General features: G+C 45.7%; 1 protein-coding gene across 1 annotated transcript in view; it reads right to left on the bottom strand.

Moving 5' to 3' along the window:
- The window catches only part of APG7 (ThiF family protein), a 44,867-nt gene that overhangs the window by 5,111 nt on the left and 14,738 nt on the right, over positions 1 to 25,018 (bottom strand). The window contains exons 7-13 of the mRNA XM_086506541.1: positions 7,655 to 7,775; positions 7,421 to 7,565; positions 6,993 to 7,151; positions 6,726 to 6,914; positions 6,431 to 6,610; positions 5,950 to 6,065; positions 5,726 to 5,873 (exon numbers count right to left, since the gene is read on the bottom strand). Coding sequence (XP_086362667.1) covers positions 5,726 to 5,873; positions 5,950 to 6,065; positions 6,431 to 6,610; positions 6,726 to 6,914; positions 6,993 to 7,151; positions 7,421 to 7,565; positions 7,655 to 7,775 — 1,058 coding nt within the window. The remainder of the gene's footprint in view (positions 1 to 5,725; positions 5,874 to 5,949; positions 6,066 to 6,430; positions 6,611 to 6,725; positions 6,915 to 6,992; positions 7,152 to 7,420; positions 7,566 to 7,654; positions 7,776 to 25,018) is intronic.

The following is a 25,018-nucleotide window of genomic DNA, read 5'->3' as shown; positions in this document are numbered from 1 at the left end:
ACTGTTGGGGTGAAGCAGGGTTGCCCACTCTCTCCTACTCTGTTTGGTATGTATGTGGATGAGGTTTCTGACTACATTGAGAGTGATGGTGATAGAGGGGTACAACTGGCAGGAACATGGATCCCACTATTGTTATATGCTGATGATATTGTGTTGATCTCCGACTCTCCAGAGGGGATGCAACGTCACTTGGATGCTTTGCATAGCTTTGCCCATGAGAGTGGTTTGTCTGTCAACCTTGGTAAAACCAAGGTCATGGTATTTAATACGACCCCACAGTGGATCAGGAGGTCAGCGCCCGCATTCACGTACGGCCAGGAGACGGTGGAGTATACAGATGCTTACACCTACCTTGGAGTGGTTTTTAGTGGACCAGCATTTTCATTTAGAAGAGCAGCAAAGACTAGATTGACCAGAGCCCATGCAACATTGGGTAGATTGGAGAGTATGTGTTCACATGTTCAGTTTCACGAGCCTCGGACGAAGCTCTGGCTCTTTGACACCCTGGTGGCTTCTGCATTGCTCTATGGAGCTGAGATTTGGGGACCTTCATTGGACCATCATGGGAGGACAGGTCGCATTGATGGATGGGGGGACATGGAGAAGCCACTAGTCTCTATGATCTATCGGCTCATTAGAGCCAAGGCTTCAGTACCATGTGCCATTATACGAGCAGAGCTAGCTGGCCCTCCACTAGTGGTTGAGGCGCTCACCAGATCCGTCTCCTTCATACACCGCATCTGGGAACTTCCCAGAAACAGATATGCCCGCCTTGCTCTTGAGTCCTCGCGACAGTTAGCCATGCAAGGAGATACAGCATGCTGGTATGGGGAGATGACATCATGGTTTCAAGCGCATGGGTTCAGCATAGACAGACCGCCACCCTTCCAGTACTGACTAGATGCACCCTCTCTGACTCTCACGCAGTCCGAGATTACCAGGCCCATCCGCCAGGACCTGACTCAGCTAGACATCAGGAGGACAGGGATACAGCCAGCACACGAGCTGGGCACGAAGATGGCTTTCTACAGAGAACATCGGTTTTGTGACGAGACCTAGATACATGGACACCCACTTGTCTCATGGGATACAATGTGCTATTGGCCAGATACGCACATCTTCACACCAGCTGCGGATCGAGACTGGGAGATACAGCAGAGGCCAGGAGATGTCTCCTATGTGACCTGGAGCCTGAGACAGAGTTGCACTACACATGCCATTGCCCCGTATACTACGAGATACGCAGCCGCTTCCACTGCTTGTTCAGAGAGGGCTTCGAACCACTCTCCAGAGTCATGCGGTACGAGGATCAAAGATGCTTAAGTTTGTTTTTGCTCGAGCTGCGCAGACAGAGAGGGCCTGATGCGAGGAGAGGTCAACCAGTCTCAGAGACGGATCACAGACTTCTTTAGAGCAGACACTGGACACCCGGAGGAGCTACTACCACAGGAGAGCTCGCCGCCTCACACTGGAGGCACACTAATCGACCGAGCAACTGAGCTAGGGAGATCTAGACGCCCACGACTGCGGAGGACCACACAACATCGACGGAGGTTGCATCAGAGGATTTGGATCACTTTGACCCAGCATGCACGATGCCCGGTTAGGCTATTGACCATGGAGGAGATTGATGAGATCCGCCAGCGACCGATGTTGGATCTTTTGTGATCTGTGATTTAGCTATCCCACCTAGCTAGATCTTTTGTGATTTGTGATTTAGCTATCCCACCTATCTGCTTAGATCACACCTAGCTGTTTCAGATTCCATAGCATTTATTCTGTCATTTTTGTTACTCTGACTTTGTATCAGATCCACCACATTGTAACTGTCTGGTCTCATAGGTCATTCTGGCCTTCTGAAGACGTTAATATAACATTTCATTTCATTCTCTCTCTCTCTCTCTCTCTCTCTCTCTCTCTCTCTCTCTCTCTCTCTCTCTCTCTCTCTCTCTCTCTCTCTCTCTCTCTCTCTCCAACGTTAATGGCGCGTGGCTCTCACCCTCTCCACTGCTCACTCTCACATGGTATCAGTCGCTAGCACTTGGAACATCATCATTGATCTCCCTGCTGAAGGTCAGCGCTAGGTTTCCTGCATCTTTCCATCGCAAGAATCTGCAAGTTTTCAGCCTAGCGTTTTTTCAGCCAGGTGGCGTTTTTAAGAACCAGCAGGGTTTTTTTGCAGTTCAGGCCAACATTTCATACTCTCCCATCAGCGATCTGTAATTCCCTCTCTATAGCGAAACACACCAATCCACACCAGATCTGCCCTGCCTTTTCTGCACCAGATCTGCGTTTCTTGGCCTCTTGCGTTTTTGAGAGGTTGCTGCATTTTCAGCAAACGCTAAGCCTCTTGCACCCGAAGAGAGCGGCCTTTACCTGTCTAGAGATTCTTCTACCGCCAGGCACCAGCGGATACACTCTTTCGTCAGGTATCGACACGACATCAGCACTTTTCTGCCATTTATTACTTGCTGTTTTTTCTTTGTTTTCAGCCCCTTAACGGTTGAGAAGTGCGAGGACCCCTTCACTACAACCTCTACGACGCTCCTGTACCGTTCGGTGGCGTACAGGCGAGCTGAATTCTTTGTTACAGCAGCGTTTTCAGCCCCTAAGCAGGTGTTTTTTGGACGGACAGCAAGCTGAATTTTTGCCTATTGCATGGCCGATCACTCCATTGCTCGTCTTAGGACACCAGCCGCATGGCTGGCCTCTTACTATTCAAGCTTCCCCCATGCTTTGATCCCTACTTTCAGAGATTGCTCACATCTGGATGTACCTCTTTTCCCACCTGGGACGAGATTCTCCCTTCCCTCAGATAGATTGAGGGGCACTCCGCATTCAAAGCCGGAGGTGCTCTTGATGCAGAAGGAGCTTTGATCGCTCAAGGAGGTAACAAGAAAGGCAAAGGTAAGAAGAAGAAAAAGAACCAGGACATTGAATGTTACCACTGCCACAAGAAAGGCAGAAAAAAGAAGCGAGAAGAGGCCAACAAGGAGAAACAGACACCCTCGACTGCAATTGTAGCCTCTCATGATAAGGCGGCGACCACTCTTGTCACGACGACGGACCATGCTCTTGTTACCAAGAACGGCAAATCGGAACACTGCTTGATCGGGCGATAGAGTTGGGGTGGTCCCCTCGCCCACGGATGAGAGGGCCCTCTCAATATTGACGCAGATTGCGACAGAGGATCCATACCATACTGGCGCGACATAGGAGCCATCCGGATACTGATGTATATGTATATGATGCATAGTTACCAGGAACGGCAGATCGGAACGGAGAACGGGGAACCACAACTGGTATAAAATGTCAATCCCTATTTCGGACACCCACGTCTGAAACACGGAACGGGGTTTCGAAACGGGAAGCTAGATTGGGAACGGGGAACGGCAACCTGAAAAGGGCCATTCCCTGTTACTATGATATGATGCCTCGACTGTCAGAGAGCTCCATTGTATCAGCGCACCCTTTGTCTTCCCTTTGTATCAGCTTTCACCCCACCCCTACCCACTATTTTCTTTTCAGTTCTTTGTACTTTTTGTACCCAGACCGGGTATTAGATTCACCACATGTAACCTTTTGGTCTCATAGGTAATTTTGGCCTTTTGCAAACGTTAATATTACATTTCATTTCATTTTCATCTCTCTCTCTCTCTCTCTCTCTGTGGAGGGGATGCAACGTCACCTAGATGCTTTGCATAGGTTTGCCCAAGAAAGTGGTTTGTCCGTCAACCTTGGTAAAACCAAGGTCATGGTATTTAATACCACCCCACAGTGGATCAGGAGGTCAGCGCCCGCCTTCACATACGGTCAGGAGAAGGTGGAGTATACAGATGCTTACACTTACCTTGGAGTGGTTTTTAGTGGGCCAGCATTTTCATCGAGGAGGGCAGCAGAGACTAGATTGACCAGAGCCCATGCAGCATTGGGTAAATTGGAAAGGATGTGTTCACAGGTTCAGTTTCAGGAGCCTCGGACAAAGCTCTGGCTCTTTTGACACTTTGGTGGCTTCTGTATTGCTCTATGGAGCTGAGATTTGGGGACCTTCACTGGACCATCACGGGAGGACAGGCCGCAGTGATGGATGGGGGGACATGGAGAAGCCTCTGGTCTCTATGATCTCACGGCTCATTAGGGCCAAGGCTTCAGTACCACGTGCTATTATACGAGCAGAGCTAGCTGTCCCCCCACTGGTGGTTGAGGCGCTCACCAGATCCGTCTCCTTCACACACCGCATGTGGGAACTTCCCAGAGACAGATATGCACGCCTTGCACTTGAGTCCTCTCGACAGTTAGCCATGCAGGGAGATACAACATGCTGGTATGGGGAGATGACATCATGGTTTCAGGCGCATGGGTTCAGCATAGACAGCTTGCCTCCTTTCCGGTACTCACTGGATGCGCTCTCTCTGACTCTTACACGGTCCGAGATCACCAGGCTCATTTGCCAAGACTTGACTCAGCTAGACACCAAGAGGACATGGATACAGCCAATGCAGGAGCTAGGCACGGAGATGGCTTTCTACAGAGAGCATCTCCTCCAGCTTACGGAGGATGGTTTTGTGTCGAGGCCCAGATACATGGACACTCACCTGTCTCATGGGATACGATGTGCTATTGGCCAGATACGCACATCTTCACACCAGCTGCGGCTCGAGACTGGAAGATACAGCGGAGTACCAGCAGAGGCCAGGACATGCCCCCTGTGTGACATCGAGCCTAAGACAGAGTTGCACTACACATACCACTACCCCGTCTACTGAGATACGAGGCCGCTTCCATTGCTTGTTCAGAGAGAGCTTTGGACCATTCTCTAGAGTCATGCGGTACGAGGATCAAAGATTCCTGGGTTTGTTTTTGCTCGAGCTGGGCAGACACAGAGAGAGCTTGATGAGAGGAAAGACTAGCTAGTCTCAGAGACAGATCACAGACTTCTTTAGAGCTGCCACTGGACACCCGAAGGAGTTACTACCACAACAGAGCTCGTCGCTTTACACCAGAGGCATACTGATCGACCGAGCGACTGAGCTAGGGAGATCCAGATGCCCACGATTGCGGAGGACTACACAGCATCGACAGACGCTGCATCAGAGGATCCGGGTCACTTTGGCTCGACATGCACGACGCCCAGTCAGACTACTGACCATGGAGGAGATTGCTGAGATCCGCCAGCGACCGATGCTGATCTCCTGTGATCTAGCTATCCCAGCTAGCTGTTTTAGCTGATTAGTCCACACCTAGCAGTCTAGGATTCCATAGTATTTTATTTTGTCATTTTGTCATCTTGTTACTCTGACTTTGTATCATATCCACCACATTGTAAATTTCTGGTCTCATAGGTCACTTTGGCCTTTTGAAGACGTTAATATAACATTTCATTTCTCTCTCTCTCTCTCTCTCTCTCTCTCTCTCTCTCTCTCTCTCTCTCTCTCTCTCTCTCTCTCTCTCTCTCTCTCTCTCTCTCTCTCTCTCTCTCTCTCTCTCTCTCTCTCTCTCTCAAGCACGATACATGCATTCGCGTGGGAGTACGTACATGCGCAAACACACACAAATGCAAATTAAAACACAAGTAGCTATCCATCCAAATACACATGCATGTCTATAAACAAAGTGTGATTGCTTGCCTGTGCACACGCCCTTGTGTAAGCACATGTGCTTTGTATCCATGTGTGTATATGCATGTGTGTCTATAGAACCTCAGAAACAGGAGAAAGAGACTTACAATAGCTGAACAAGCTGTACATTTGCTAAAAGCGGTTCCAGTAATTAATAGCTGCGAAAAGTTTGCCGCGAAACCTCTAATTTGATGTGGCAAAGCACCAAGAGGCTCAACATTTGTAGACACTCTAGTATCTGCAGGGGCAGATATCCTGCACACATTTTGATCAAGCAATGAATTTCCTCCTTCAGATCTCAAAGAATATCGTCCCATTCAACGATGCTTACCTGGAGGGGTTGTGAAGGAGGTTGACAGTAAGCTCAACAGCTAGTGCAGCTGCAATCGGTGCAACCCCTGGCCGTGTTACAGTGCATTGCTGATCTAAGGTTCGATTTACTGTAGACTGGAGCAATTCAACTTGTCAAAATTTTATTTTCTAACCAGAAATATAGTTGTGGCCCAGCCCCTATGGTGTTCCTCTCCCAAAATTGATCATTTGTAATATTAGCACTAAATGTTTTTCTCTTCTGTGTTATTTCCTTTAAGAACATGTATACCAAGGTACCCCAATAATTTGCTAATTTCTTCTTTCCTTTCAAATCTGCCTTGATTCTCCTATGCTATTTACTTACAGAAGTACATAACAAGGCACATTATTATCTTCCTATTTTAATCTGTCATTACAGCACTTGTGAGCCAAATCTAAAACTACCAGACCGATTATCAAAAACACTCTGTTCGATCACAGGAAAAAGATAACATACATACATCTTCCGGAGCAACAACATCATTGCAAAAATAGCATCCCAGCCTTGACTTTTCCAATTCCCCAGATGAATGTTCTACAGGCTGGTTGTCATTTTGTTGACTAAGTTGTATTGTTGAGGGTCCAGCACCATGCCGCATCACTAAAAAAGTATCAAAACCTAGTGCAGCATTTATAGCAACCTGAAAAGGCATTACTTTTGTTAAGACACCCTTTGACGATGTAGGCTGCAAATGACAGAGGATTTGCGTTTTCTAGTTAAAATTCAAAAGAGTGTAAAACAATTCAAGTTCATACCTTGTTTGCGTTTGCACAGAGAAGCGTGGGAAGCCATCGACTTTCTCTTGTATCTGTCAATAGAAAGATTACATCATGCTCATCCACTAAGTTGTGTAATTGATTGCAAGACTTCATGACATCTGTCACCTCACTCTCTGAAACACTATGCCCAGGCATAGGTATAGACAATTTTATTCCAGTTGCCTCCTGATTTGGTAGCAACTTGGTTAGCAAGCCAAAAGAGCAAGACAATCATCACTAAAACAGATGGGGCATGACAATTACCACACCAGGTAAAATACGTCTGAGACTCTCAGCAGCTGCCTCTGCTTTTGATTTGCCGCCATTAAGGCAATCACTGAACTCATACAGAGATTGCCGAACTGGATTCGACATGGCAACATTGCCACAGTCAACAAATGTCATATGGCGTATACCCCATGCCTGAAGAAAATTGACGACAAAAGGTTAGAGCAAGTTAAACCTTTTTGGAGAGCAGCCATAACCCAATTGCCAAGAGTAGAGAGGCCTGTGTCAACTTTCTTTTACAAATGAGCATACACGTGCAAACACATATGCCTCCCCCCAACACACATATACACTCTCACACACGCAAGTGCGTAGACACAAGTGCACTCACGCTCTGCACATGCATCCCTACCTCACACACCAACCATGCATGCACACCCACATGCACACATGTGCACACTTACCATAAGACCACGAGCAACTTGACAGCCAAGGGTACCAGCACCTAATAAAAGGCACTTTGTATTCGACAATACATTGATGTCAAGAGAAGGCAGAAGGCGCCATCTCATCAACTTGAGATTCAAATCTGCTGCAGACTGGGCTAGCCTGAGGTGGAGCAGAAAGAGAAATCTCCGTTAGACAACTGAAAATGTCTTAACATACATGCAAAAAAAAGCACAATTCCCTCAGCTCACCTGCTAGGATCCATAGAAGAAGCAAGGTCGATCATCTTAGGCCCCAATTTGGGTGGAACTTTAGGTTGCATGTTGTATTCCCAACCCACAGCATCTGGAACATGTGACTGGCTCTCAAGAACTGCAGAAAATTGATGTTAATCAAACCAGCATATAATTTACTGAACAGATTCAAAGTTATTCCACATGAAAGCAAAAACGCGAAAGCATAATCGAGTTTATCACATCTATTTAAACATACCCAAGCATGTATATGCAATTCAAGCAAGCATGCTAGTGGATGATTGCACATGTCTGGATGCATGCATGCACACAAACATGACCGCAAGCACTGAATCCTTAAACACTTCCGCTGCACGTGACAAGAAGTATCACAAACTCTGGTGGTCGGTGAACACTATAAAGTCGGCTCCAAGTAGAAAATGGTGCCACTAAGTAAGAGCATGAATGACTGCCAAAAGCTCTTTCTCATAAATCTGTGCAACCCGTTCTGGCCATGAAAGCATTTTACTCTCATAAACTATAATGTGGCCCGCTTGCATTAAGACCGCTCCTAGACTGCGACGACAGGCATCACAATAGACTTCAAATGGCTTTTGCAAGTCTAGTAATACCAATACTGGACCCGTTTTCTTTGAGTCTTAAAGGCTGCAATCTCACATGGTCCCCAAGAAAAAGTAACGCCTTTTTGTGCAACAAAAAGGCAATCTCTGCAAATTTTCAAATGAACCCCCGACCGATAATAGGAGCACAAACCCAAAAAGCTTCGAACTTCATGAACATTCTTCAAATCTGGCCGGTCTCAAATGGTTTCAACCTTGGCCGGGTCCATTTTCTCCACAAAGACAATGTGTCACAAAAAGTGTATTTCTAGCAAGAAAAACTCGTTTCTTTTCCCATTAACTGCCAGTCGATGTTGCAGCAGTGCCTAGAAAACCTGTAACAAATTGTGTCTGTGCTCTGCTTCACTCTTATGGAATACAATGACGTCGTCGAAAAGGTGCCCACAAATGACAGATACTCTCTAAACATCCTATCCATCATCCTATTGAACGTTGCAGGAGCATTTGTGAGACCAAAAGGCATCACCAAATACTCGTACAATCCAAAGTACATCTTGAATGCAGCCTTGTATACATCTCTAGGATCGCTACATCTCCAGGAGCGATCCTGATCTGATGATAGCCACTTTTCAGGTTGTTGAAACATGTAAAACCCTATAGCCTTGTCACGTGCACATGGCTCTATGTGCCACGTGGACATGCTTCATTGACTTCCAGAGCCAGTTTTCCCCTTCTTCCTAGATAGGGATGTCTAGAATCCTAGGAGGATTAATACCAACAATTTTGTGAGCATGTTCGCAGGACCTACATGTCCGGACGAATCCATTAGATTAGGTTTTCCAGTTTTGGAACCCTCTTGCATAAATGGTTTGTATACACGTTTTGACAAATGTTATTACACTACAATGGGCATCTGGTATGACGAGCATGTAATTTTAGGTTAGAGGAACCCGATGCACCAGTCCGCACGTCATCGGATTCCCAGATCAGCAGATATGCACAGTTTGCACCCAGTTTTGACCCCGTTCCAGTTTATTGAAATAAATAATTTATGATTTATTTTGTTGGAATTGGTGGACGGTTTGCCCGACCCAGGTACTAACCAATTCTTAAGCGGCATGAGCCTAGCCTTTTGAAGTAAGTGAAGAAGCGCAAGCTTAGAGGAGATCACCTGGCTCCCATCAGCCAACGTTTTCAGATTGCACCATCGCCACCAGCCAAGCAGCAGATCAGCCAACGTGTCTTGCCTTCAGTCTTGGCGTTTTTTGGACCCATCCTCTCGCGACGGATCGTCTCGAAAGTTGCCTACGCGCGTTTCCCGTTGCAGTTCAGTACTTCGGTAGCCCATCGAGCCTCCCCTCGGCCATTCCCTCACCGGCATCGAGTGTTCCATTGCTGTCCATCATCGGCATCATCGAGATCTGCGTTTTCAATCCTTCATCCCTCTCACATCGGGAGTGCAAATCAGCCCATGGTGTTCATCCATCATTCCCACATCGAGGAGGATACGAGGCGCATCAAGTCAGCCCTGGAGATGCCTCTTTCAAAGGAGTTACTATGGCGACAGTCATCCCTTGAGTCAAATAGAGTCTGCATTGTGTATACATTCCATTTACGCAATCTAAAGCACATACCACATTGGCAACGTGTGGGGGCCCTTGAGAGGGTTGGTTGGGACCCCATCGGGTATCGCTCTCTCTTTCTCTCTGCGTCTACACATCTCTATTGCACTCTCTCAACCCCTCTCTTCAAGGGAAATTAAAAGGAACCATCAATGAAGCTAAAAAGAATCACTAACGCAAGGAAAGAAGTTGAAGGATTTGTGGAAGTGTAAAACTACATCTTCACCATTTCCATTCCACTGCACTTGACATTGGTATCAGAGCTTGAAGATTTTGCACTAATCCGCTAATGCCCAAAAAGTTTTTTTTCTCTCTTGTGTTTTTGGTTGTGTTTGCAACCCTTCGGTATATACTCCTCCCACTCTTGGAACAAGAGGCCTGCCATTGTGCGTAGAGCCGTGCGCCTTGAGCGTCGGAAAATAGCAACCGATTGTAGAGGGTGTTGCATGCGGGGTGAGCCGACGAGGGGGTAGATAGTCTCCTGAAGATTAGTCTACGACCTTCCTTGAACCAAGAGGAGAAATCCTTGCATGGTCAAGACTCGTAGCGTTATGGAGACCTCCACCAATCAAGAAGGCAAGCAAGTGCCCCCTATGGATCATCGTAGCCCTCCCCCAACCCCTCCTCCTTCATCACCAAATCCCACGGATGCCCTGATGCGCATGATGATGAAGATAATGATGCGGCAAGATGAAGCTCGGCGACAAGAGCGTCTGGACGCAGAGGAGACACATCAACAAGAACGGGTGGAAGCTGTCACGATTGTGACTATGTTACAATATTACATCTACTCCTAGTTGCAGATACGCAAAGTGCCATGCCAAGGAGGACCCCTACGCTTGGATGGTCACGACCTTTCGCTCAAGAGACATGCCTCTTCGCCAAAAGCCACACTCCTTCGATGACTGGTCACACCCCTTCCCTCTACGATTGCAACTCTTGGTCCAATGGTTGCAGCTCTTCGCGGAAAGGATGTGTCTTTACATCTAAAGTCATGTCTCTTCATCATGAGACGTGTCTTTTCATTTGTGACTCTTCGTCTCCTATATAAGGAGCCTATTGTACTCAATTTTGAACCATTCATTCAATCAATCAAACACACATTCAGTCTCTTGAGTCTCACTTTGATCTTAAGTATGAAGTTTTAGTCTTAAATATAGGATTAGCACCACTAATCCTCACAGTGGTATCAGAGCAAATTTTCTTCTGAGACCCGAAGGTTGTGAGCCTCTCACCCTCGTCGCTACACTCTATCCTCTCTCCCGGAGTTGTATAGAAGCAGAAGAAAGGTGGTATACACACACATACGCGAGCATGAGGTAACAAGTATCTTTTTGTTTCACTTATATAAATAAAGAAAAGAACACAGATGTGTGTCGGTTGCGTATCCAGTGCATTTCGAGAACCCGTTTGTTGGTGCCTCTTCGAGTGCTCTTTTCTCGGGTAGTATGCCTCGCACTCGCACCCCTTCCCCTCCATGAGATGTACCCCTCTATGCAAATCGATCAGCTGGTTGGCTGAAATTTTCACGCACCCCTTCGCCGGCGCTCTCACCTCTTCGCGGAGAGCCATGCCCTTTTGCAAAGCGCTGGCCTAAAATCACGCTGATTTGCTGAAACGCTGGACTGAAAACATTCACGTGATCTGCTGGAAACACATCCCACGCTGGCACCTTTACGCGAGGAATCGTTGGGCTAAACAGTTGTGCTGGCTGAATATGCCCATACAGTCGCTCTCCCAAGCAACAACAATACCTAAACGGCAAAGCCTCTACGCTGGTCACTTTTCCGTTGGAGAATTTGAACGCTGGGTAATTTTTCTACGCTAGCAGCCAGCCACTTACGATTTGACATTTACCTTATTATAAAATATTCAAATTGGCTGGCCTCCCCCAAAATTAAACCCAATGTGACAACACCCATGTTTTTAAAAAAAACTCCCACGTGAAAGCCCTTTCAATTAAACTTACGTTTTTTTTTTTTTTTTTAACACTTACGCTGCCTCTCCCTCCAACGCTTGCTCTGTGTGCACCTTCTCTACGTAGGACATTTCGCCCACATGGCCGACGCGAAACAATACACGAGATTCCCCGACGAAATCTTGCGGGTGAATTTCCCTACAAATGAAGTGTTTGTGATTCTAGATTCTCTAGAGCAAAGATCCTAATAATTCCCGATTCCCCAACTCCGGAATCCGAACCCATTTCAAACATAGTTGAGTACCCATCCCAGAACCCGCTCCTCCACTATTCGAGTTCACTTTAAGAAGTAACCATGCCGACTTCTCAAGACGGAGAAGGTCAATCAGATGATGCCCTTACTCTTATCAAGGAGCAGATGGCCACACTTTCCACAAACCTTGCATCACTTCACACTCGCTTGGATCCGATGCATACGCAAAACATTTCTCGGAGACGTCCTACGACTTCTCGGACGACTAATGCTGCTCGAAGCTTCAGTGGATGAACCAAACGAAACAGATCCAACTAATGAGGTAGACAATTATGAACTTCAATTACTTTATAGAAATTTTAATATTGCACAAAAGAAGAAGCTTGATGTTAAACTGTCGGAACCGTATAATGGTCACCGTGACAAGCGCGTGTTGGACCAATGGCTATTCACAATGGAGGTCTACTTGTCCAACACGGACTTAGTAGAGAGTAAAAAGTTGCACTTGCTAGTTCTTTGCTCAAGGACACGGCATTTCTTTGGTGGCAACGACAAGTTGCTAATGGTAAGCACACACCTTCTTGGGATAAATTCCGGCATGCTATTTGCAAAGCGTTCAAACCTACCAATGCGGATTTTCATGCCTGGTCCTCTCTTCGCCGCCTGAGCCAAACAGGTTCCTTGGCCGCGTATATCACAGAGTTTCAAGGACTAACTCTGGAGATGGAGAATCTCAGCCCCTCTGATAAACTACACAATTTTATCAACAGGCTTGAACCAACCCTGAAGGACGATGTGCGCAAATCCAACCCTACCACCTTGGATGAGCGTCTTGGCGATAATCAACGCCCTACATAAATTTCTTTTCCTGGTGATAGATCTTCAAACAGCGCTCACTTTTCACAGCGCGATCGCAAAGAAAGCTTTAGCCAAAGTCAACAGCACCAATCTCACTTCAGACAACAAGCCACAGCACCTTATTCAACTTCAAGGTTCTACTCTCAAGATCGACAATCTCAAAGCAGATCTTCTTCAAATGTTCCTCCACTTGATCGTGGTAAAGGACGTGATTTTTCTCAAGATTGGCGTTCTAATACTCAGCAAGGCGCTTGTCAAATGTTTCTTCGACTTCAAAGAAGGATGGAATATGTACAATTTGCAGTAGTGACCATAGATGGTATCAATGTCCAAAGAGACCAAATCCATCTAATTTGAAAAGAAATTCCAACGCGGAAACATCATCGAATTTTGAACAACTAGCTTCTGCTAAGATAAAGGAAAACCTGTGGTCAATACAATTCGTGTCTCAGAGGATACAACTATTCTTATGAAGCATGCTCAGTGTGATTCTTCAATTTTGGAGCCTCTCTCAAAGCAAGTTTTGACCCTTCTTGGAACTCTCACGGGTCGTTCCATCAACATTTGGTGGACAGCGGATGCTCTAATAATTTTGTCAATACTCAAATAGTTCGACAGCTTGGCTTGGTAACTCAGAAGACGTCTCACTTATATGATGTAGAGTGAGCAGATGGATCAATTTTAACTTGTGATTAGACAGTTTGACAGTTGCAGTTCGGTATTCAAACTTATGTAGATCAACTGGACTTCAAGGTCATGCCTCTATCTTATTACGACATGATTCTTGGTCAGCATTGGTTATTCCAGTACGATCCAACAATTAGCTTTCAAGGACATGCTATCAATTTATTCAAAGATGGACGTGAACTGATTTACACGGGCTTTATCATGTGGAACAAGTGATTCAAGCCTCACACGTACAAGTCAAACGGCATGATACAATGGATTATGAAACGAATATGATTTACGATGCGGATGCAGAAATTATTATTGATGAATTTTTGAATTCATTAACTTCTCCTGAAACAATCGATAAAGACAAAGATGATTTCGAGCAAGAAGTTTTTCCAAGTGATACTTCATTACCAGACAAAGATAAGGACATAGTTGCAGATTCTGAGTCAGAAGATGATTATGCTTTCTTTGATTCTTTACTAGATGATATGCCAATTGTAAGTCATGAAGTGGTAATTTTTGAAGACGATTCTGAAATTTGGGATTCATTATTTGAAGATGATTACAGTCTCAATCTAAAATCCTCTCCAGTGATTAGCATAGATGAAGTTAACCCCTTCGAAGAATGCCTTGAGAAGATTTCCTCTTCACCAAATATTTCACAATTGATTTTGAACCGTAAGTCTTGCATCACATGAAGGATTTTGAAGATCAATCTCTTATTGCAGTCAACCTGATTATGCCAAATTCCTCTAAAAAGTCTTTGAACGATGCAATGACATGAGATTTAGCAGTCAAAGCAAAAAGGTTTCGCAAGAAGCAAAGGTTCGAGACAAAGATTTCAGATAGCTCAAAGACTAAAGATTTTTTGAGATTCAATGTTTTTCCAGAGTCCTATCAACATTAGAAGTCATTCCTTTAACCGAGGCTCTCATTTTAAATGGGAGGGAATGTCACGATTGTGACTATGTTACAGTATTACATCTACTCCTAGTTGCAGATATGCAAAGTGCCATGCCAAGGAGGAACCCTAAGCTTGGATGGTCACGACCTTTCGCTCAAGAGACATGCCTCTTTGTCAAAAGCCACACTCCTTCGACGACTGGTCACACCCCTTCGCTCTACGGTTGCGATTCTTGGTCCAATGGTTGCAGCTCTTCGCCGAAAGGATGTGGCTTTACGTCTAAAGTCATGTCTCTTCATCATGAAACGTGTCTTTTCATTTGTGACTCTTCATCTCCTATATAAGGAGACTATTGTACTCAGTTTTGAAGCATTCATTCAATCAATCAAACACACATTCAATCTCTTGAGTCTCAGTTTGATCTTAAGTATGAAGTTTTAGTCTTAAATATAGGATTAGCACCACTAATCCTCACAAAAGCGGCTAAGCGTGAGGAGCGCCAATTGGCGGCCGAAGCTGAGGCTCGTAGACGGGAGCCGAGAAGAACGTCGCTTGGCGGCTAAAGCTGAGACACGTAGGCAAGAAAGGAAAAACCATGGGTGATCTCATCACCACCTTGGCGGTGCAATCTGATACACCTCCTGCGGAGCCCAATTTGGTTAGATTGCCAAAACCATTGTAGAGGCGACCATTGCTACACGGACGACCAATGAACCAATTCCCGAGAAGATCACGTTCAGTAAGTATGACAGTAAGATGGATGCTATTGCCATTTACTCTTGGTTGCATCAATTTACATCTTATTTTGTGGTTGTTAAAAAGTCTGATAATAACAAAGGTCTCTTGGCTTCCATGCATCTCACGAGTGATGCCATCACTTGGAAGGATGAGTGGATGGAGAAGGAAGAAGCCCATATGGCTGCCCATTTGGAGTCTCTCCTTGTTCCCCTTCTCGAGCTTAGTTGGAAGGACTTCGAGAAGGATCTTAAGACTCGCTTCTTATCTCCACAGTACCTGAAGCGATTGAAAGAGGATTTTCGGGCTTTGTCTCAACAAGGTAAACTTGTGATGTCGTATGCTAACCGTGTGTTGTAGCTACGTTGACAATTGCGAAAATCGGATGAGGAAAGGTTAAGAGCTTTTCTCTTTGGATTGGACCACTCGATCAAGTTTGATGTGGAAGCCGGTGATCCACGGACATTGCAAGATGCTATACGCTTGGCTCAACTCCAAGAGATGAAGAACAACAAGGGTAATTAAGCTCAAGATGGCCTTAGATTATGGTAACTCTTCCTCTCATGACTCGTCTAAGGACAAGGATTCTAATGGGAATGGTAACCATAAAAAGAACTCTCTTAGTTCTTCTTCTCAATCTAATTCTCCATCTCAATCTCAATCTAAGGAGAAGGATAAAGTAAAATCTGATAAGCCTCAACTCACACCTGATGAAAAGATTGCTCAAGGAGTTTTAGGTGGTCAATGAAGTGAGGAAGAACAAGCTTTGTATGCAAAGGAACATAGGTGTTTTCATTGTCACGTAGTAGGTCACATGAAAAGGGAATGTCCTAAGAAAGAATTTAACAAGGAAACCTCTACTGCATCAACTTCTGATGCTACCTCTCAAGTGAATGTTATGTGTCACGAGGACGTGGCAGTTGTTAACTATGTCACGAGGACGTGACAACTGCTAACCTTAGTTGTTGGTTTCTTTCCAATGATTTTCGTTTTATTTTTGAGACCCTCTTTTTGAAGTAGCAAACGGTCGGACATTGTATGGCCAATGTGAACTGTAGTTTCACCCGCAGACGGGAAGTGGTCGGCATTGGAATTCGTATAGTAAGAGGATGTCTAGGCTCGGAGCAAGATCATGTAGGTCCCCCTGTTGCTAAACTGGCTTTATTTGACAAGAAAATAATTCTAAATGAATTATTGGATTTATAAGTGAGAGGGTTTTCTCGCTTGGAACAACAGGAAAAATAATTCTAAATGAAATATTGGAATTTCAAGTGAGAGGGTTTTTCTCACTGGAGACATCCGAGTACAGAGTATTCCTAGTGCGTCGTTCAAAGTAATGACGGGAGCATTGTGAATGGGAATATTTGTAAGGCCACCAGGAACGGGTACTTCTGATGCGTCACATCGGATGGGTGACAGGGAGCATCGGGAAGAAGTATCCGACCATCCGGGAACGGACATCTCTGATGCGTCATAGGATGGGTAACATAGAGCATCGCGAAGGAGATTGTACCGTAAGTTCTGTAGGAAGTGACTAGGTGATGGGTATTCCTGATGCGTCACAAGGTGGGTGACGGGTGCATCGGAAAGGGAATATCCATAGTCGAGAGGAAATTCCGAACTGTGTTAGAATTGTGCACAAGGAAAAGCAAGCACTTGAATGAAGATGGGTTCAGAGGAAACTTTGAGGAAAAACAGATGCTTTCTGAGAAAGCGGGATTGCTTTTCGGGAAAGCAGATGCTTTCCCGCGAGGAAGTCTATGTCTGCATTGCAACTGTGCATGTGATTGCATCCAGGGACGCTTGGGAAGTGCTATGAAAGCATTGTTTTTAACTTGAAAGGTTTTATTGAGTTTTTGGGCAGGTTCAGACTATTTTTAAAATATGCCGGTCGCCCACTTAATAAGTGGGCAGTCATCTGATAATAAAGGTAACAGATCAGCCAGCGTTTTCTCTTTCTATTTTTCTGGCAGAACTACGGAAAAAAAAAAACGGCCGCGATCTCTACGCGAGCAGCTATTCGTGCTCGTGGCTAGGAGCTATAAAAGCATCACATGCCCTCACTTAGAGAGGAGGACCAATCTTTGCAAGGAGGAGATGCTGCTGCAGATTTCACCCGTAAAGAAGACGTTGCCGGTGATGCCCATGGCTGCCCCAAGTGTACCAGATGTCGCCAAGACCCAGTGTGCGAGTTCCCTCGCACGAAGTGCCTACGAAGCATGTTTCCATCGCGACAAGGGTTTTTCTCTGTTTTCAGCCCATAAACGTCGTAGACGGGGCTGATTTATGAGAAGGAACCCAAGAACACACCTCTTTTGTGTGTAGGATTGGAAGAGAGGATTTTCTATGTAGAAATCTCTTCCAGGGAATTGCTTTTTGAGAACCGAGTTGCATTTCGAGCGTCGAGACTTTGAAGGTAACGATTTTCATGTTATGAACTCTGAGTATTTGTTTGCAGGTGTACTTCCTCTTCGCGAGGGAGTAGGAGCAGAGGAAGGCATGAGCCTCTGCAAGAGAAAAGCGCTTTGAGGAACTAGAGCCAGATCAGCCCAACAGTTTCGTACCCGAGTTTGGGAAGTAGATCCACGGATCAGAGAGAGGTAGTCTCTCAGGTTGTGATCCGGAAGTTGGGATTCCCAAGTAAGGACTTCATGTCCGGAAAAGCAGAGTTGTTCTGCGGGAAGAGGACTCTGGAAACAGAGTTGGAAAAGAGAGTTGCAGGGATGTCATGCCCCGAGTCTGGAAGGTGAGATCCAAAGGCAGAACCTTGGTTCTCAAGGATTTGGAATAAGGAACGGGAAGTTCCTTGGAATATGGTTTGCCCTAGGAATCGGAAGCTGACGCTTCCGGGAACCATCAAGTCTTATTCTAGAACAAACGTGGTAATACGTTCGGTTCAAGTGCTTGTATAGACTTCTCCTCAATAATAAAGATACTATTACGGGGGGGGACCAGCCCATCTTCTGGTCCCAGTACTGTGTCGATCTTCTCTCTCTCTATCTATTTCTCTCTGTATCCTTTGGCTTCAGTAATAAGTGATAAATTCTATTTATCCGAATGTATTTTATATTGTTATGCGCTCCCGTTTGTGACACCCCCCGTCGCACTTAGCAAGTTGGTGGATACTAGGAAGTGAACTCAATAAAGGCATAAAGTCAAGTGGGACTACCAACAGAAAGTATCCGACAGTTGGGCCACATTGCACTTTTGGATGCAATCCCAATGAGGATAGATGGTCAGATGACCAATGGGAGCCCAACGGAATTATTTCCTAAAATTTAGAGAACTGCTATTTTGGGCCGTGAAATGTGTTCGCGTCATTATCTCGGTATGACTAGGAAAACATTTTACAACTCTACCGCGACGTCAACTTGGCAACCAGTCGGGAGATTTTTAGGCAGCAAACCCGAAACAGAAAAATGCTTGTAATTGCGCCAAGTGGCACATTTGTGTGAACTTGCCTCACAAAGGAAGAGGTAGCGCTGAATTATAAGCTGGGAGGCCTCATTTTCAGTTTCCTGTCACAGGTTAAGAGCTATGGAGTGTTTTCTGTGAACTTGCCTCACAAAGGAAGAGGTAGCGCTGAATTATAATCTGGGAGGCCTCATTTTGAGTTTCCTGTCACAGGTTAAGAGCTATGGAGTGTTTTCTTTCCCTCCCATGTACAGTGTGGTGCTAGGAGTGATGCCCTGCACGCTACACACTGCTCTCTCTCTCCCCTATGTGCAGTTATGTGATGCCCCACAAGAGGGCTCTTCATTTGACTGATGTACAGCTGTGTGGGTTCATGTGAATTAGGTGCAGCGGAATGATTGTTTGCGCTTTGCTCAAGATGAGTGCTCCGAATTGTGCTCAAGGTTCCTTTTAGTTCTTATGGAAGGGAGAGCCTTCCGTTCTTAATGGAAAATGCTATGATCACAAACAAGTGAATGGACACTGTGCGTGCAAGTGTATGAGACTGAGAGATAGAGAGAGAAGAGAGATACGACACAAGAGATGTTGTAAAACCTCCTCCGAAGGCCCCACTCTCGTCGGCGAGAGTGGTCTACTTATGATTGCACAATCTGGTACAAATGGTATGCATGAGACTGATGCAAGTCTAGGCTATGTCGACGATGATGATGGTGATGACGAAGTCGACCTAAGGGCTGAAATCTGCAATCTTTCTACTGCTGTCCAAAATCGCTATGGGCTGAAATCTGCTAATCTTCTATCTGCTGAATTCTGACTCTATGTCGGTGACGATGTCGATGACGACGGTACAACGACGACGCGCTGAAAACGCAGATGCTGAAATCTGCGTTTTCCGGGCTGAAACTGTAAACCTTGCGGAAACTGACCGTGCGACGAGGAATTGCTGCGGGAAGGTGAGATCTGCGAGGTTCGGGACTTGATCTGCGATGTCTGACTGCTGAAAACTGAAAACGCTGATCCTAGGGCTGATTCTGTCGCGATAGATCTGCAAAACGCTGAGGTTGCTGGCAGATGCAAAGACGCTAGGGCTGAAAATCTGTGTTTCTGTCGCCGTGGCTCTGCAAATGCAAAACGCTACGGCTGATCTGAGGTCCTGCTGTCGCCGGAATCTGCAAGTGCAAATCGTTAGCTGATCTGGTCCAAAAACGCTAGGCTGTTGCACTTGGAGCAAAAACGCTAGGTCACTTGGGGGTTCTGTTGGGGTTCTGCTGAGAAGGTGCCTGTTGAGCATGTGCTCCTGCTGCCTCTTCTGCCATTTAGTGCTAACTTGGGTTTGCTTATATACAAACTTAGCAAAATTGCCCTACCTACTTTTGTTGGAAAGTCACTTAAAAATAATAAGTGAAAAATACCAAAAATAGGGAAAATAGGCCAAATGCACTGGAAAATTCCCCTAACTGATTCTAATGGATTCTGATGGGAATTCTGATGATCATGCTGTGTGCAACCAGAGGATATGCATCTATGCTAAGTGATTGGGCATGCACGGTCTACGAATAGACTCACAAAAAGTGCCAGATCAGATGTGATCTGGACTGACTGGACTGACTGAACCCTGAGCATGCTATAGCTTGTCCACAGACACATAGGGTTGGATGTGTCACGTGACATCATGCTTTTGTGTTGAGGCAAAGCCTCCTTGAGCAGGAACAGGGGTAGCTAACTGCTACTCCAAAGCAGGCACCGGTGAAGGTCATAACCTCACCGTACAGGTGCAAATTCAGTGCTGTGTATGCGCAGAAAATTGACTGTTTTTCAGCCATTTGGATGCCAAAACACTTGGGAATCGTGCCCCACTGGCAGAGGACAGCTAGGGGACTGTTTGGGGCTGAAAACAGGCAAAAACCAGTAAATATAGCATGCTGAATTTACTGTTTTTGGGCAGGAATCAGAGGGTATACGCTAGTAGAAGTGAGTTCTAGCAAGGGAATTGATTTCGCACAAGTTTTGGGGCAGTTATGCTACCGAAATTTGGTCAAATCAGGTAGTATCTAGCGGGATACAGGTAAAGGATTCCCTGGACTCTACTTTGTAATTTACCCTCCTAAAGAATAAAGAAATACCGAAAGGGGCGCCAATTTTGAGGCCTACAGGTTGTTGGCGTCTGCTCGGAGCATTCTAGCTTTCGAGCAGTGTGTGTACTCAAGTGTTAATTCCCGTCGCAGGTTTCCTTTGCACATTCTCTCTGTGTGTGTCTAAAGTAAAGAATTTCGGGTGAAAGCCAACGCCTACCGCCCCATGGGCCAGTTTCAAGGTTCCATTGCCAGGATATCAATCACTTTTTCCTCAAAGAGTGAGGCTCGGTTGTTTTGGGTAAAGACACAAAGTACAGGAACGCGGGATTACACTATGGCCGACAAAGGGAAGGGCATTATGGAAGAGGGTTCCTCTTCAAAGGACAGACAGGAAATCCCTATGGTTTTCGAGATTGGCGAGAGCTCACGGCCACGTCAGTCTGTACCTCCTGTCAATGTGAATGTCCCTCCAATAGTACACGGTTTTATGATTGGGCAACTTGAGGATGATGCGTTCAGGACTCAATTAGTTGCCGCGGTGAATATCTTTTCGCAACTGGTGCAAAATACAAGGTTTATGGAGTTCCTGCAAGCGCCACCACACCACGTACAGAGCTTGTTGAGGCTCACGCCCAAGTACTTAATGCGACTCAGCGGGATAGGGAACACTCGCATGTTGCGGAGTCAGGGGCTCCAAAACAGGTTCCTCCCGTGCTTGAACACGTGGCTAGAACGCCTATTCCACAGGTTATGCCAGTTCAGCCCGCCACCTTCAGAGCCGGCATGCTGTCTTGAATGGACAGGGAACTGGATACCACGCAATGCACCCAGTTTTTCCACCACCTACGGTACATCCTGGGTATTTCGGAGGTGGATCAGTGTTCCAAAGTATGGCTGGTTATGCGCCTGGAAGTCAGCCGTACATGCCAAGAACAGTGTTTGGGGCTATGCAAGGCATGATGCCAAACCCCATGTATGGTAGTATCGGCATGCAACAAGGTTTTCAATGCAACCAGGGCAGTTTGGGGTACCACAGGGTCATTTTGGCATGGCTGGTTTTTCTGGACAACAGCCAGATATCGTACCTCTAACGCAAAATGTGAATGGCCAAGATGTGCCGATCATGCCTACTACAGCGTCCATGTTGCAGACCATTCCTTATGACAACTTGGGGGCACTGGAGAAGCCGGAAGCTTACAAAGAAGGTGGTGCAGCTGTAAAGTTCAGTACTTTTAGTGGCTTTGAGGATAAAGCAAAGGCTCTCACTTTCCTTCAGCAGTTTGATACAGCTTATGCAGGAGGGAATTTTACAGAGACCTCGAAAGTCAAGAAAGCTGCCACTTTGTTAAAGGACAATGCGCTTACATGGTGGACGACATTGTTAATGCAAGGACAGGCACCCGCCACTTGGGTTTACTTCAAGCAAATGTTTGCATCTGCTTGGCTGTCAAATGAATTTGAAGCCGACGTCATGACAGATTGGCACCAGCTTACTTCGGCTACATGCAAGAGCTTGCTGGAGTACAATCGGAGGTTTTGTAAAGCGGTACTCTCAGTGACCTCCTACAGATTTGTGCCATTGATAGACCATATAGAGAAGTACTGTTGTGGGCTGCCTAAAGGGGTTCGTGATTACTGTACCAAGAACAGAGTGGCTACCCTCACTCACGTTATGGAAGTTGCGAACACTGGTCTTGCCTTGTTGAAAGGAGAGGACAGTGGGTTTCCAAGCAACGAGAAAGGAGGGCAGCAAATCAGCGAAGAGGCCCTTTGCGAAAACGGCTCCTGAAGCGTCACAGGGGTCGGAAAAGGCCACCAAAGACAAGGATGCAACCGGGACTTCTGGAATGCAGGCAAAGAAACAGAAAAGAAAGCCTTTTGTGCGCAAGTCGCTCAAGGAAAAGAAGGTCCTAATGGCTGAAAATAAATGCTTTATATGCGAGCAGCCGAGTCACTTTGCTACCAATTGTCCAGAAAGGAAAAGACCAACTGACTCAGAGGATAAAAGAAGACCAGAAAGGCAAGAAGCCTAAACCCACGACAGGTTTGGTGCCAGACATGGTGGGTGATAGGCCGAGTACAGATGCCAGTGAGTTATGCAGGGCATGGGGTAAAGTTAGGGATCAGACGGCACTCATCTTCTTTGATCCAGGGCCAAAGCCAACTTTATCTCACCAAAGTTAGCTATGAAGCTGGGCATCATAGCTGAAGAGATGGGATACACAACAGAGGCAGGGTTGGCATGTCCTGGCTACTCAGAGTGTGTTACTCCCATTATTGGAAAGCTGCGTTTGCATATGCAGTCGTATGTGGACACAGAAGAGTTCTACATCATGCCGCTGGAAGGATGTGATGCCTTGTTGGGGATCCCGTGGATGTTCCAAGTGCATGGAGTCTTGGATGCCTGCAACAAAAAGATCATTGTACAACATAGGGGCAAAACTCACATCTTGGATGTAAGCTAAAAGGAGAGTCGGTCCCTATTGTATCTGCTTCTGCTATCACTTCTGTAATAAAGAATCATCTTTCTGTGTACTTGATTTCTACACGTGATGTCTCAGATAATGATCAGTCAAGTTAGATAAAGAAAGGTCAGCATTTTTGCAAAAGTTTAGTTACTGTTTTTCTCATTCATCACCGTCGCAATTGCCCCCAGAGAGACCTGAGGACCATCAGATAGATTTGATGCCAGGGTGTAGCCCACCAAATAGACCTCCCTACAGGGTTAGTGCGGCGCAGCAAAAAGAGATTATGGGCCAGGTTGAGGAGTTATTGGAGAAGGGGCTGATTCAGCCTAGTTCTTGACCCTTTTGCTCCCCAGTGCTCCTAGTGCAGAAGAAGGATGGCTCATGGCGCATGTGTATTGATTACCGTGCGTTGAATAAGAATACCATCAAGAATAGGTTTCCTATATTCTCAATCGTTTAGAGGGTACTGCAATTTTCAGCAGGATAGACCTTAAGAGTGGGTACCATCAGATTCGTATAAGGCCAGAGGATGTGCATAAGACTGCGTTTAGAACGACATTTGGTCTTTATGAGTTTCTAATGATGCCGTTTGGTCTAATAAATGCTTCTGACACGTTCAACAGAATGATGGACCGGATTTTCCGCTCGCATCAACAGTTTGTTGGGACATTCTTTGATGACATGATAGTCTATTCGAAGAATGAAGAGAAGCATAGGCATCACTTGACCATTGTGTTCGAAGAGCTGCGCAGTCACACGCTACTTGTCAATCCTAAGAAAAGTGAATTCTTCTTGGAAGAGATCCACTTTCTTAGCCACATAGTCTCAAAGGATGTCAGAATGGATCCCGCAAAGGTCGAAGCTATTAAGACATGGCCAAACTTGAAGACTGTGCACAATGTCAGAAGCTTCTTGGGATTGTGTTTCTACTATAGAAGGTTTATCAGGAATTTTGCAGAGATAGCATCGCCTCTTCACGCTTTGCAAAAAAAAGAGGTCACTTTCAGATGGACCCAAAAAGAGATTTCAGCTTTTAGTCTCTTAAAGGAAAAGTTGACTTCAGATCCAGTAATTGTTTTGCCAGATCTCAGGAAGTCATTTGTGGTCCAGTGTGACGCATGTGGCAGTAGCATCGGAGCAGTGCTAATGCAAGATGGACGGGTAGTAGCTTATGAAAGCCGAATTTTGCAAGTGCCAGAGAGGACTATGCAAGTCTATGAGAAAGAGCTTTTGGCCGTGATTCATGCGCTTTCTAGTTGGAAGCACTACCTCTTAGGTGCTGATTTTGTTGTCCAAACAGATCATCAGACCTTGCGATACTTCTTGACACAGTCAAAGTTATCCGAAAAGCATATGCGATGGGCAAACATTCTTTCCGTGTTCCACTTCCAGATTATGCATGTGGAAGGCAAGAAGAATGTTGTGGTTGATGCGTTATCAAGAAAGCCACAAATTTCAGCTGTGTCAATTCCTTATCATCATGAGCTAGATGACATGAAGGAACAGTATACTGCTGATGAAGATTTTGCAAGGATCTTTGAACAGTTACAAGATGAGCAACATCATGAGCACTAACTCCTTAGAGATGGTTTTATGATGACGCATGGCAGACTTTGTGTCAATAGGCCATTGCAACATAAGGTCATGCAAGAGAGTCATGTCCCAGCGTATGCAGTGCATCATGGTATTGATGCGACAGTTAAAGCGGTAGACATTCTTCTATTGGCCTGCCTTGAGGAGAGATGTGGATGCCTTTGTGCGAGCATGCGTGATTTGCCAAAAGGTCAAGTTTGACAGGCAAAAGGCACCGGGGCTGTTACAACCACTGCCGATTCCGGATAAGCCATGGGAAAGCATTGCTATGGACTTTATCTTTGAT

The sequence above is a fragment of the Adiantum capillus-veneris genome, chromosome 30 (genome assembly GCF_014529385.1).
Source record: "Adiantum capillus-veneris isolate H3 chromosome 30, ASM1452938v2, whole genome shotgun sequence".
NCBI classification, from domain to species: domain Eukaryota; kingdom Viridiplantae; phylum Streptophyta; class Polypodiopsida; order Polypodiales; family Pteridaceae; genus Adiantum; species Adiantum capillus-veneris.
The sequence above is the reverse complement of the archived record's forward strand: the minus strand, read 5'-3'. Positions and strand labels throughout refer to the sequence as shown.